Source organism: Lolium rigidum, chromosome 1 (genome assembly GCF_022539505.1).
Source record: "Lolium rigidum isolate FL_2022 chromosome 1, APGP_CSIRO_Lrig_0.1, whole genome shotgun sequence".
Classification (NCBI taxonomy): Eukaryota; Viridiplantae; Streptophyta; class Magnoliopsida; order Poales; family Poaceae; genus Lolium; species Lolium rigidum.
Genome location: NC_061508.1, coordinates 223,232,316 through 223,246,897, shown reverse-complemented (window position 1 = coordinate 223,246,897; position 14,582 = coordinate 223,232,316). Strand labels below are relative to the sequence as shown.

The 14,582-nt window shown below is 46.5% G+C and overlaps 1 protein-coding gene across 1 annotated transcript; it reads left to right on the top strand.

Annotated features, from left to right (window-relative positions):
* The first annotated feature begins 7,368 nt into the window (after positions 1–7,368).
* Positions 7,369–9,403, top strand: LOC124683215 (ACT domain-containing protein ACR8-like). Its single transcript, XM_047217774.1, has 3 exons — positions 7,369–7,677; positions 7,784–7,966; positions 8,061–9,403. The coding sequence occupies exons 1-3, from the start codon at positions 7,579–7,581 to the stop codon at positions 9,069–9,071; spliced, it is 1,293 nt and encodes a 430-aa protein (XP_047073730.1). The 5' UTR covers positions 7,369–7,578; the 3' UTR covers positions 9,072–9,403.
* The last annotated feature ends 5,179 nt before the right edge of the window (positions 9,404–14,582 follow it).

Below are 14,582 nucleotides of genomic sequence, written 5' to 3'. Positions count from 1 at the left end.
CACTGGCCAGCTGCCGCAGAATGCAAATCTAAGCTCGATTAGATGTAAAATCAATGCCCGAGACCACCTGTATAGCGATACAACAGCGCAGATCAACTTACCCAGTAGCTGGATCCGAAATCCATCTATTTCACCTCTCCTCGGCGGCGAGCTCGAACTTTGCATGTTCCGTCACTTCCGGCTGCAGGAACGGTCTCCCTCGCGGAGATGCCGAGTTTACTCTCACCGGCCAAGAAAATCTTTTGACCAAATGCACACATTCTGGCCATCTGACCACTTAACACGTGATTTCCGTCAAACAGCCATGGGTCCCCCGCAAACGTCCGTCACACCCTGTTCCTGCGTATACCTTTTTAGCATATACTCGTATCCTGTTCCATCATTTTAAGTGGGTTGTATCTGTTCTAAAAAAATCTAGCGGGCCCACATCCCAGACCAAGTGAGTGGTCCATAAAAAGAGCTCATATGAGCTCGGGACTAGAAACACCATTCCCATACTTATTGCTTAGATTGTATCTACAAGTTGTATGCACATGTCACTGTCCGGAACCAAAGGCCCCGAAGTGACAGAAATCGGGACAACCGGAGGGGATGGCGGTGATGTGAGGATCACATGTTTTCACGGAGTGTTAATGCTTTGCTCCGGTGCTCTATTAAAAGGAGTACCTTAATATCCAGTAGATTCCCTTGAGGCCCTAGCTGCCACCGGCTGGTAGGACAAAAGATGTTGTGCAAGTTTCTCATTGCGAGCACGTACGACTATTATTGGAAAACATGCCTACATGATTAATGATCTTGATATTCTCGTCTTAATGCTATTTCAATCCTATCAATTGCCCGACTGTAATTTGTTCACCCAACACTTGTTATTGGAGAGTTACCACTAGTGTAGATAGCCGGGAACCCCGGTCCATCTTTCATCATCATATACTTGTTCTACATGTCAACTCGTTTTCCGGTGCCATTGCTCTCATATTACTATTACTCGTCGCCGTGTTATCGTTATCTACTGCTCTCATATCACCGCTACTTTCACATCACCCCCGTTATTAGTGTTTTTCCAGGTGCAACTGAATTGACAACTCAGCTTGTTAAGGCTTATAAGTATTCTTTACCTCCCCTTGTGTCAAATCAATAAATTTGGGTTTTACTTCCCTCGAAGACCGTTGCGATCCCCTATACTTGTGGGTCATCACGTGCCGGAATGTGTTGCGGTCGAGAAACCCACCGGCGGGCAGCGACGGGCAACACCGTAGAGCCGGGAATCTCCCGAGACTGCGGCTGCCCCCGGTCCCTCCGAGCGACGGCCCGCAAAGCCTTCGCACGCACGTCCGATGCCGATGCAAGGGCGTGCCACCTGACCTATACCGGTCGGAAAGGTGTTGGATGATGCCTCGCTTAGTTTCCTCGCATGGCATACACGTAAACATTAAATACGAGCCTCGATCGGCTCTCGGGTTGTCCCGTGAATCGGCCGAAAGAGCCGATCCACCCATGATACGTACGAGGTGTACGATCGGATGGTGGTCCCGCTTGATCAAGATAAAGCTAAAACGACCTACTACGATCCGGGGTTTTCACCGCATAATCGGAACATCCTACTCGTGATCGAGCCCGGCGGCCACGCACGGTGATCGTAAACCGACCCTAGACAAGGCCTAAAAACCAACACGAAGTTGATCCTCGGAACATCCTGCCTAGGGCTAGCAAACTACACCCTACGCGCCACTGGATCCTTCGACCCGTTTGTAAGGCCTAACGATGCAGATATTAAACTAATCCTTGAAGAATCAAGGAGCAATCATAACGGATCGGATCTACTAAACAATGATCAAGCGGGGTGCCGCCCTTACACCCGTGATAGGCGTAAGGGCGGCTAGATGCCTAAGGGTTGCACGACGATAGCATATGATACGAAGAACAATGCTAACCCTAAGACATCTATGATAACTACGTTGCTCGCCATAAAAAAGGCTTCAGTACGAGCAACGCATGAACGGCGAATAAACGTGTGCTGCCTAGATCGCAAGATGCGATCTAGGCAGCATGGTGCTTACCCGGAAGAAACCCTCGAGACGGGGAGTTGGCGATGCGCCGAGATTGGTTTGTGGTGAACGTTGATTGTTGTTTATTTCATAAATCCTAGATACATATTTATAGTCCGGGGGACTTTCTAATTCAGGCGTGCACCTAACCGTGCACGGGTTAAACTCTAACTTCTAACCGACACGTATCCTACTAGGGTACAGATACACGGGCAATTAGCCCAAACTTGGTACACAAGGCCGATTCATGTATTTCTTCTATGTATATTCTTCAAACCCATCTTCAATCGCGGCCCACCTCTGATCCGGTCAAATTCTGGTGATAACAGCTAGTCAAGTGGGTTTTACTTATGTGATCTCCGGAGACTCCTTGTACCACGTGTGTAAAGGTGACAGTGTGTGCACCGTGTGGGTCTCTTAGGCTATATTTCACAGAATACTTATTCACTGTTATGAATGGCATAGTGAAGTGCTTATTTATATCTCTTTATGATTGCAATGTGTTTTGTATCACAATTTATCTATGTGCTACTCTAGTGATGTTATTAAAGTAGTTTTATTCCTCCCGCACGGTGTAATGGTGACGAGTGTGTGCATCCGTGTTAGTACTTGGCGTAGGCCATGATTATGATCTCTTGTAGATTATGAAGTTAACTATTGCTATGATAGTATTGATGTGATCTATTCCTCCTACATAGTGTGAAGGTGACGAGTGTGCATGCTTGTGTTAGTACTTGGTTTAGTCGTGTTGATCTTTCATGCACTCTAAGGTTATTTAAATATGAACATTGAATTGTGGAGCTTGTTAACTCGGGCATTGAGGGTTCGTGTAATCCTACGCAATGTGTTCATCATCCAACAAGAGAGTGTAGAGTATACATTTATCTATTCTGTTATGTGATCAATGTTGAGAGTGTCCACTAGTGAAAGTGTAATCCCTAGGCCTTGTTCCTAAATACTGATATCGCTGCTTGTTTACTCGTTTTATCGCGTTACTACTGCTGCGTTACTATCGCTTGTTTATCGTCCCGGGCAAAGCACTTTTCTCGGTGCCGTTGCCACTTGCTCATACTTATTTATACCACCTGTATTTCACTATCTCTTCGCCGAACTAGTGCACCTATTAGGTGTGTTGGGGACACAAGAGACTTCTTGCTTTGTGGTTGCGGTGGTTGCATGAGAGGGATATCTTTGACCTCTTCCTCCCCGAGTTCGATAAACCTTGGGTGATCCACTTAAGAGAAACTTGCTGCTGTTCTACAAATCTCTGCTCTTGGAGGCCCAACACTGTCTACAAGAATAGAAGCACCCGTAGACATCAGCGGGCCGATCCGACCTAGGTGGCCAAAAACAACAGCGCCTGGTGGGGCACCTACTTCCAGGAGAATTACGACATGGAGATATGCAGCACCACCGGCCTCGTTGGCGGGCCGAACAACTGGAACAGGGAAGGGCGCGCCCTGTTCTGGGGCGTTCCGGGGCGCACCCTGCAGAGTGTCATCCACGGCATCCGCAACGGCGCTCCAAGGTTGGAGGCGCCGTCCTCACCGCCACCGTCTCCCGCAGCGCAATGACAACCGAGGAGGACGTAACTCGTCGTCCTCCAACTCTTCCTCCTCAGGACCGACCCGATCGATGCCGTCCCCGTCGTACCGCTCCGCGCCCTACACCGTCCCCAATCCCGTTAATCCGAGGCGCAGCGGCAGCGGCAGCCGACGTCAGCAAGAGAGGCGCGGCGGCTCCCTCCTCATCCCGAAGCCGGAGGTGAAGGAGGAGCAGGACGACAAGGACGCGGGGAAGGCGGCGCGGCTGGAGGAGTATGAGCGGCAGCAACGGCTCATCGCTAGCAGCGATGATCTCGAGGACTGCCCAGGCCTGCGAGAGGCGTACTTGGCGTCGCTGAACGACAAGGACGCCTGGAGGGGTGACCTCAACACAGCGACCGCCATTTCCATCCGCGACACCGGCAAGTCGCTCGTGGACCTCACCAACGACGGTGAGGCGGGACCAAGCGGTTTGGTGAAGGACGAGCTCATCGACGAGCCCGACGAGCACGTCAAGTAAGAGGTCGTCATCGATGATATGTAATACTCCAAGTTTGGATGAATTTAAGCGAATCTCGCTGAAGTTTAAAAGTTCCAAAAATTTGTTTGGGGACGCGACTAGGAGCGACGTCCGGTATGAATAAAACACGTCCCCAAACCTCAATCCTGCATCGTTTGGGACGCGACTGGAAACGCTCTAAAACCGGTGAACTCCAGGGATGTGGTGGAAAAACAGCGAACGTTGGAAGTGCGCAGTTCCAAAAGATCCGGATCCATTGTCTCGTGGCGTCCAGCGGCGGGCCGGCAGGGACAGGACAGCAACGCGACACCACGGGCGGGCAGGCCGGCCGGCTGCGCAGATGAAATGACAGGCACGTCCCTGCCTATTGCCAGCTCCTCTGCCGCTGAACAAAAGGGTAGTTTGGTCCCTCAGCGACGGCAGCTTTGACCTGGGTTCGTTGCTGGTACAGTGGTATACGCAGCACGTTGCAGCCGAAGCGGGCCCACTACCCGACCGAACATGTCTACGTGTCGGTAGCTAAAATGCAAGTTTTCTACGTACTACTTCCCTCTTTCATAAAAAAAAAACTTCCCTCTTTCATAAAAGGGATGTCTTAACTTTTCATAAATTTAGATAAATTCAAAATTTAAAATTTAGTCTTGGTACTAAAATAAGTCTAGATAAATTCAAAATTTAAAGAGTCATATGGTTTAAACGGAAAATTATGGGCATGTCTCTATTATATACTCTATAAATGTGTCAAATAGACCTACGGGTTACAAAGAAAGGAAATACTCGCTCCTTCTCGAATTAGGATGCATATTTGTTTTATTTAAAATCAAACTTTGTAAACTCTAATTAAATGTATGGAAATGTATCATAACCCCAACACTAAGTTAATGTTATTAAAATCATCATGAAATATATTTACATACAAATGCATTTGACTAATAAAGTTGATATATTTACATATATGGTTAGTTAAACTTTGTAAAATTGGATTTTGACCAAAACTAATATGCATCCTGAATTGGGAAAGAGGGAGTATTATATTTGGTTGGGTCATGGTATTTTTCTTGTGGGCTAGCAAGGAAAGAGATAAGTAAAGGAAAATATCAAGAGCTTTTTTCAGAGAATACAACACTTTTTATCACATAATTCCAAATTGAGAAAGTCCATATGGGATAAGGGGAAAACTATGGGCACGCCTCGTTTGCATATAAATGTGTCAAATGGAGCTATACAATCACGTAATTGATAATATTTTGTTAAATCATAGCCACTATTTTTAGAGCTAACTGTTAAAATAATTATATGGTGAGGCTTATCATGGTGGCTCTATTAAACATTCATACATTGCTTTTAAAATGTAATAGATAATAGATGGTAGTCTGGTTTTACCAATGTGAAACACCTTGGATATTGTCTCGGTGGAGTCGAGATTCTTAGTACACGGTGAAGAGAGATCCTCAAGGACGATTCCTCATGTTATTGGTGCGTGGACAAGAATACAACGGACGATCAGCAGAAAGATTGCTCTAGTTCGTCGGCAAGTCAGAATGCGACCCACAATAAATTGTGGTATTATGTTCTCAAAGACAAAACTTTATCAAAATATCGTTCGTTTTTGTTTCTGGTCTTCGTTGGAGTATCTCGATGCCCTCGTTTAACTTGTTGTTTCAGCCAAAAGATATATCATCAACATATCAAACTAAGGATAGTTATGCACTTTTTAGTAAAGAATTTATAAACTAGCCACATAAGAGCACAAACTAGCGTATGAACCCAAAAAAAAAGTACGAGAACCAATGCCCACCCTCGTTTATCAATGTACAAAACCTTGGATGTTGCCCATGTGGACACCTTAGTAGAGGTTGAAGAAATCCTCAAGGACGATTCCCACGTTATTGGTGAACAAACGAGGATTCCACGAACGGTTAGACATCAGAGACAAGTGTTAGAACGCTGGGTGATTTCTCTAGTTCCTCGGCAAGTCAGAATGCAACCTATAAATCATGGTATTATATTCTCAAGACGAAACTATGGCAAAACATCATTTTCTTTTGATTTCTCGTCTTCGTTGGAGTACCTTGTTGCCGTCGTTTAACTTGTTGTTTTAGATTTTGATCAACCTCTCTAAGGATTGTGATGCACTTTTTATTAAAGAACTAAATAAAGCAGCCACAGAAAAAATACAAACTAGCATATGAGCCAATTTTTACGATAACCAATGCCCGCCCTCGTTTATGAGTGTCGAAAACCTTCTATGTTTCCCTTGAGGACATCTTAGTAGAGGTTGAAGGAGTTCTCAATGCCAATCCCCATGTTATTGGTGCACTAACAAGAATACGATGGGCATTTAGACGTCGGATACAAGTCCTAAACGTGGGGTGATTGCTCTATTTCTTCGGCAAGTCAGAATGCTATCCACGATAAATCATGATATTATATTCTCAAGACAAAACTGTGTCAAAAGATCTTTTGTATTGTTTTCTCGTCTCAGTTGTACTATCTCGATAGCCTCATTTAACTTGTTGTTTCAGGCAAAAGAAATTTTGATCAACCTCTCTAGCTAAGCATAGTTTTGCACTTTTAAGTAAAGAACTAAAGAAACCAGCCACCAAAGAGCACAAACTGGCGTATGAACTATTCTTTTTTACAATAACCAATGCGTCATGCGTGCCCTGGTACCAATGTTCGAAACCTTGGTTATTGCCCCTGAACACCTTAGTAGAGGTTGAAGGAATCCTCAAGGACAATCCCCATGTTACTGGTGCACAAACAAGAATACAACAGAAGATCGAACGTCTAATACAAGTCCTAGCACGCCAGATGATTGATATAGTTCATCAACAAGATGGAAAACGACCGGCAGTCCAATTCTAGTTACTGTTGTTGCACATCGAACACAATATAGAGAAACGAAACTATGTCAAAGGAATTGTTCAGATGGAAAATAACCCCTCAACCAAAGACAACAACACCTAGTTTCAATGGCAAATAGGGTAGATAAAAAGCAATTGTTATGCTCTAAGCACACCGCTTACCTTTTATAGAAGTGGCAGGAGAACACAAGAAGAAGAATTATTTTGATTAAGCCTGACGCAAAGGGTGAGAGGAGAGTGCGATTGAAAGCCAAGGAACACCTCCACGTGGCGTCCCACCTGGCTGCCATGAGCCATGTGGACTCGGGCCCACCACCTGCCCACCGTTACATAAACACCGTTCTCAACCCCCATTCCCCGCATTCCATCCCCAAATTCCAATTCGAACCAACCAAAGCGAAACAAGACGAAGAAGCCTCCAAATCGCGGGCGATCCCTCCCAAGCTCCTCCCATCCTCGCTCCCTTCGTCCTCTTCCTCCCTTGCCTATATACAGAGAGGACGGATTCGTGGTGGTGCCGCGTCCGAGGAGCAGAACCAGAGCAGGAGTCAGGCTGAGAAAGAGGTGGTGCTGTGGTCACAGAGCTGTTTGAGAATCCGGCGATGGAGTGGCTAGATGAATACGAGAAGCTGGTGATCAGGATGGACACCCCCAAGGTGGTCGTCGACAATGCGGTCTGCCCCACGGCGACGCTGGTCCAGGTGTGTGACCGCCCAAGTCCTTCGCTTCGGTTTCGGGCGACTTCTCCCCTTTCTTGGTTCATGGACAGCGAGCGAGGTGCTGATTTTTGTTTGGTGATCTGTGTAGGTTGACAGCGCCAGGAAGAGGGGCGTCCTGCTTGAGGCGGTACAGGTGCTCGCCGACCTCGACCTGTCGGTCAAGAAGGCCTACATCTCGTCGGACGGCAGGTGGTTCATGGACGTCTTCCATGTCACCGACCGCCTCGGCCGCAAGCTCACCGACGACAGCGTTATCTCCTACATCCAGCAGGTAGGAGATAGTTTCTTCGCTTTCTTGTTTTGGCCTCGCCGGAGGAGCCGAAAAGGGGCAGCATTTCTTACCGGATTTCTTGATCTGGCTGCAGTCTTTGGGGACCTGGACCAAACCGTCGCAACCGTCGGCGCTCGAGGGGCTGACGGTGCTGGAGCTCACGGGCGCCGACCGCACGGGGCTCATCTCGGAGGTGTTCGCCGTGCTCGCCGACATGGACTGCAGCGTCGTGGACGCCAGGGCCTGGTCGCACCGCGGCCGCCTGGCCTGCCTCGTGTACCTGCGCGACGAGGACGCCGACGCCGTCCGGGTGGCGAGCATCGAGTCCCGCCTTGCCCCGCTCCTCCGCGGAGACTCCGACGCCTGCGGCGGCGTGGTCGCCTTGCCCGCCTGCGCCGTCGCGCACGCCGACCGGCGCCTCCACCAGCTCATGTACGCGGCCAGAGACCAGGACCGAGCGTTCCCCACTCCGTCCGTGTCCGTCGAGAGCTGGGCCGAGCGCGGGTACTCGGTGGTCACCGTCCAGTGCCCGGACCGCCCCAAGCTGCTCTACGACGTCGTCTGCACGCTCACCGACATGGACTACCTCGTCTTCCACGGCACCATCGACACCAACTGCGGCCAGGCGCGCCAGGAGTTCTACATTCGCCACGCCGACGGGAGCCCCATCAGCTCCGAGCCCGAGATGCAGAGAGTGAGCCAATGCCTCCAAGACGCCATAGAACGGAGATCGTTCGAGGGAGTGAGGTTGGAGCTGTCTACGCCAGACCGGCCTGGGTTGCTCTCAGATGTCACAAGGACATTCCGGGAGAATGGAATGCTCGTCGCGCAGGCCGAGGTGTCGACCAAGGGCGACATGGCCAGCAACGTGTTCTACGTGACCGGCACCACGGCCGGCCAGGCCGTCCACCAAAGCGCCATTGAGGCCGTGAGGGAGAGGGTTGGCATTGACTGCCTTGTCGTCGAGGAGCACCGGCCGCAGCTCTACCAAAAGACACAGGCAGACGACCGGGATGACCGCAACGGCGGCGGCATTGGTCTATTCCATCTTGGCAACTTCGTGAAGAGGAATCTGTACCACCTGGGCCTGATCAGATCTTGGTGATGCCCTGTTGCTTCTGCGACACTCGACAATCTTTCTTTGTACATTGAAGATTCTGAGGGGCAAAGATGATGTGACAAGATTCAGCTCATCCAGCCTGAGAAAGGTCAGACAAGCAAGGCCCATTCTGATGAAGATAAAGAGTTGCCAGAATGTTGGTGAGGTGAAACAAACGGTGAAGATGATCCAGAAAAAGCCTGAGCTGCACAAGGGGGCAGGATCACGATCAGGAGGAAACAGGATGATGAAACCTAGCAGTAGACAAGTGAACCCATGTACATATGCCATTCGATTAGATGTAATTAGTTAGGGGATTAGTACTAGCGTCAGTGTGTAGTGAGTGCATTCATGATGATTTATTCTCTGTACCTTGCTGTTGTTGCCTCCATCTTTGGCTAAAAATTCTTTGGGGAACTTTGCTTTGCTTCTTCCTGTCTTCCTTCTGCTGTGTCTGGCTGTGTGTGTAATTAGTGACCCCTTTTCAGCTTTGCTGATGATGTGCTGCATCTGCGATCCTGCATCTCACGGTCTCAGCCTCACCTAGTATTCAGACCAAATAAGCCTACCACCTTTCTTCAATTATGATGTGGTTCCTTTGCTGGAATTGTGGTTGATCATTTTGTGTTGCTTGCAAGGGAAACAAGGTGCTGCTTTGTTTGGGCGGTCGTCGTGAGGAGAGAGTGATTTGTAATCACAGACGTGAGCCGTGAGGTCCCTTTCTTTTTATGGAATGAGTATGAGGTTGTACCGGCGGTGAGCTGGTGATGCACATGCACACAAATGAAGTTCTTCAGAAAATCGATGGCCCAACTGAGCGCCATATGCAGTGATAAATGAGGCGAAAACTGGAAATAAAAAGGAGGTAGCAAGAGCTATCATCAACCAAATCCTTTTTTTTAGGCCTATCATCAATCAAATCTTTGTATTGTTGGAACTTGCAAGATATGAACGGCAGATTTTGTCTTTATTGTCGTTGTAACAAGCTAATATAGTAGAGTAAGAAAACAAAATTAGAATGTCATGGCAGGGTACGTCGATTGAGCACATAGCATAATGTCATACATGGATAACAAAAATTCTAAGAGGCCTAACCTATCGCAAGAGATCCTACAAATAATAGTGTAGGAAAAGCGAACCATAGGAATTTTGATTCATTTGTTAGCTTGGACAAAATGGACTCTATAGGAAAAAATTCAATTGTATTGGAATCCTATAAACTTTCTTTGAAGGTACTTTGTATCGAGATTCTAGGGTTGGAACCGTACCCTCTTCCTGAGCCGGGTTACGTGTTTATATAGGTGTAGAAAAGCCCCACACGTGGCACATACAAACTCTTTAAAACAAGGTTTAACACCCTCCCTTAATCTAACCTCGGGAGAGGTTAAGATTACGCTTAAACTCATCTAGGTCCTTAACACCTAAAGCTTTGGTAAGTCCATCAGCTATTTGATCCTTCGTAGAAATAAACTTTATGTCAAGAAGTCTATTACTAACTCTCTCACGAACAAAGTGATAGTCGATCTCTATGTGTTTGGTTCTGGCATGGAAGATTGGATTTGCAGACAAATAAGTAGCTCCCAGATTGTCACACCAAAGGGTCGGTCTTTGATAAAACAGTACTCCTAGCTCACGGGCCAGGGCTTCCACCCAAATCAGCTCAGCTGTTGCATTTGCTACAACTTTGTATTCTGCTTCAGTAATTGACCTTGACACTGTTAAAAAGCTTGTTTTCTCGCACTCCATGATATTAGATTTGGACCAAAGAATATGGCAAAACCACCAGTGGACCTTCTATCATCAAGACATCCTGCCCAATCTGCATCTGAGAAGGCACTGAGAAGAGAGGATCTAGATCTCTCAAATGTGAGTCCAACCTGTATTGTACCTCGAATATACCTCAAAATGCGTTTCACAACTGTCCAATGTACAGTGGTGGGAGCATGAAGATACTGACATACTTTGTTAACTGAGAAAGCCAAATCAGGCCGTGTTAGTGTCAAATACTGCAATGCTCCAACTATGCTTCTGTACCTTGTACTATCCTCTGTACCAAGAAGATCTCCATCTGTTAAGGACAGCTGTTCTGTGACTGACAAAGGTGTTGTACAAGTGGTACATTGTAACATGCCAACCTTTTTGAGTAAGTCCAAAGCATATTTTTCCTGAGTTAAAACAATACCATTCAAACTCCTTTTAACTTCTAGGCCCAGAAAGAAGTGCAAATCACCCAGATCCTTGAGTGCAAAGTCATGATTTAATTTTCGTAAAAGGGCAGTGGTCGCCGCATCAGAAGAGCTTGCAACAATTATATCATCAACATAGACAAGAATAAACATAGTGATATCCGAATTCTTGAAGAGAAATAATGAAGTGTCTGCCTTTGATGGTATAAACCCAAGCTCCTGTAGTTTGGAGCTCAAGCGAGAGTACCATGCTCGCGGGGCTTGTTTAAGACCATAAAGAGATTTATCTAGTTTGCAAATGTAATGCGGAAAGCGAGGATCTTCATACCCAGGTGGTTGCTTCATATATACTTCCTCCTCCAGAACGCCATGAAGAAACGCGTTCTTAACATCTAGATGTCTAAGGCTCCATCCCCTAGACACTGCAACAGAGAGAACAAGACGAACGGTTGCTGCTTTAACAACAGGGCTAAAGGTATCTTCATAGTCAAGACCATATCTCTGTTTAAAACCTTTTGCAACCAAACGAGCCTTGTACCGTTCAACTGTACCATCGGCATGTTTCTTAACTCTATAAACCCACTTACAATCAATGAGATTCTTTGTTGAGTTTGGAGGTACTAAGTGCCAGGTTTTATTTTGCATCAGTGCCGTGTGTTCTTCATTCATGGCCTGACGCCATTTTTCATCTCCAAGTGCCTCCGCCAAACTATCAGGTTCACCTGTTGAAGAGAACATACCATACCGAATTGTACCATAAGTATATTGACGGGGTTTGCGAATACCTCTCTGAAGTCTCGTGCGGATTTGCGGTGATTCAGGTAAAGGATCACTGTCAGAATCTGTGTTCGAAGCAGAACCAGCAGGAGAATCAGCATCTGGATCATCATTATTAAAACCTGCATTGTCTTCTGGTGCGTCATCATGTTCTGCGTCGTTTTCTTGCACAGGTGGCGAGCCAGGAGAGGCCGGTGGAGATTCCATGGGCCCCACGCTGCCACTGTCGGAACGGTCATCATGGCGGCCATCATTGCGACGCACAGGCGACGAGACAGAGCCAGGCTCTCCGCGCTGGTCGCAGACGCATGTGAGCGGGTCCCCACGCTGTCGGCCACGAACGGAGACGTGGCAGGAGGAGAGCGGCCAGGCACAGGGCAGAGGTTGAAGCTGACGAAGGCTGCAGATCCGAGGAGGATCGCCTGGCGGGAGAAGCAGCCTGAGATTCTGTGCCATTTTGTCTTGACTCCAGATTTTGTGTTTGGGCACTGTTTTGAGTCAAATTTCCACCAGTATTTTCAGAATTTGAGCCTGCATTTGCTGCACTATCACCAGACACTTGCAAGGCATCAGTAACTGGGACAATATGCATATGATCATCAACAGTTACTCCCTCATGTGCATGCGATGACAGAGTGTCAGATAATAAAAGAATTTCAGCTCTAAGACGTGCACCAGCATTTGGATGAAGTGACTTGAAAGGAAATATGTTCTCATCAAATACTACATCACGAGATATGTAAATGCGACCGGTGGAAACATCAAGGCATTTTACACCCTTATGAAGAGGACTAGCCAATTAAACCAAAAGTCCGTACTGATGGAAAGAGACTAGGCAGTGTATTTATATTCAACACTCCCCCTCACGTCTAGGCTATTTTAGTCCTTAGCGTGGATTCGGTGCGGGCCGCAGAATCTTTTTTTCTTTTGTTTTTAAAACTGCGTGATCAGGGTCTTGAACTTGAGACCTCTTGGCTCTGATACCATATCGAGATTCTAGGGTTGGAACCGTACCCTCTTCCTGAGCCGGGTTACGTGTTTATATAGGTGTAGAAAAGCCCCACACGTGGCACATACAAACTCTTTAAAACAAGGTTTAACACTTTGAACTAAAAAAACCGTAGGATATAGTGGTATAAATCAGATTTCCATTATGCTAGGTAAATATCATTCGAATCACCTGCTCCAGTGGTGCACATAAATATTGGTAAAGCATATACCAAGCACATACTCAATCAACGCACAACTACAAACTCCTATCCTTGATAATGAAAATCACGAACATATCATACTAAAGAACTCATGAACCAAGAAGGGCATATAAGACAAAATAATTATATTTGGTATGTTAATCTTGTAACCACAAAACTAAGCAAAAAGTCCGTCCAATGTTAGGCGTTGTTAGGTGTAGAAAACTATAATAACCAACATAAAGTGTGGCCCGATCGCAATGAGAATCCTATAGTCCAGTACAATGCCAATGTAGCAAGAGCTAAGAGCGGCATTTGAGGGAACGGACCGCTAGAAGTTGCCACATGGCAACGTAAGGAAATGGAAGTACCATCACACCGGCAAGTGAAAAAACGAAGGAAATTCGTTCGGTCCGGTCAGGATGCATATATAGAGACGTTCTTTCGATATAATTCTCGGAAAAAAATTCTTACACCACAGAAATATTACCTATTTGGAAACTAGGCCTTTGGAAGAGCATAAATTGAGAAAAACAAGCAAGTTCTTGAATTTTTTTAGCGTGCACAATAGCTGGATCTGATTCCCATTTACTACCTTTTCAAATGCTGCGCCAACTGAGGGGCTCTTTGGATTGAAGGATGTTCAAAAGTATGGAGGAACATCGAATCCAAAGATTTTTTTTTACCTAAGGAAGTCGTTTGGATCAAAGAAATGACACCTCCAAAATTCTCATGTATTGCATTTCTACCCCACAATTCTACAGGAATTTTCAACATCAACTCTAGCTTCTTTTTACACCCATTGGCATAGGACCGTGGCCTGTCATTTTTCTGTGTTCCGTCCAAATGACTATTACTGCAATTTTCCCTCTCTTTTGCAATCCTCTACATTGGTACATGCAATTCTATATATCAAAATTCTGTGTTTTATAATCATGTGATGCACTGAAGCCGTGAGATAACATTGGAGCTGTGCGTTGCCGCTAAGTCTGGTTGCTGCATAGCAAGATTCCATTAGTCAAATGCGTCACTGCAAAAAGCTACTCTTTGGCTTTTCCTGGAGACCAGCGCGCATGTCTCATGCAATCATTCAGGTTAGTCTAGTGGCAGCCCGTCTAGTCACTAGCTCGATCCACCATCTATCTAAGCTCTGAATAAAAAACCAGCGTGACATCTTGTCCAAACCACCACCAGTTAGCAACCCCAATCAAGCATGCTCCAAGCCTCCAAAACATATTGACTAACCAAGCTCGAGGAGGAAGATGACGATGCCATGTCCTGTCGATGTTGGTATGCCGAGTCAGTTTGGTTAAAATAAACAAACACTACTTGATTGATTCCTCTACCAGTTTCAGTTCTGAACT

Excerpts from the sequence above, each read along its gene's own strand:
- LOC124683215 (XM_047217774.1), top strand. The coding sequence starts at position 7,579 with ATGGAGTGGCTAGATGAATACGAGAAGCTGGTGATCAGGATGGACACC. Across the intron at positions 7,678-7,783 it reads CCACGGCGACGCTGGTCCAG|GTTGACAGCGCCAGGAAGAG; the intron begins GTGTGTGACCGC and ends TGATCTGTGTAG. Across the intron at positions 7,967-8,060 it reads TTATCTCCTACATCCAGCAG|TCTTTGGGGACCTGGACCAA; the intron begins GTAGGAGATAGT and ends ATCTGGCTGCAG.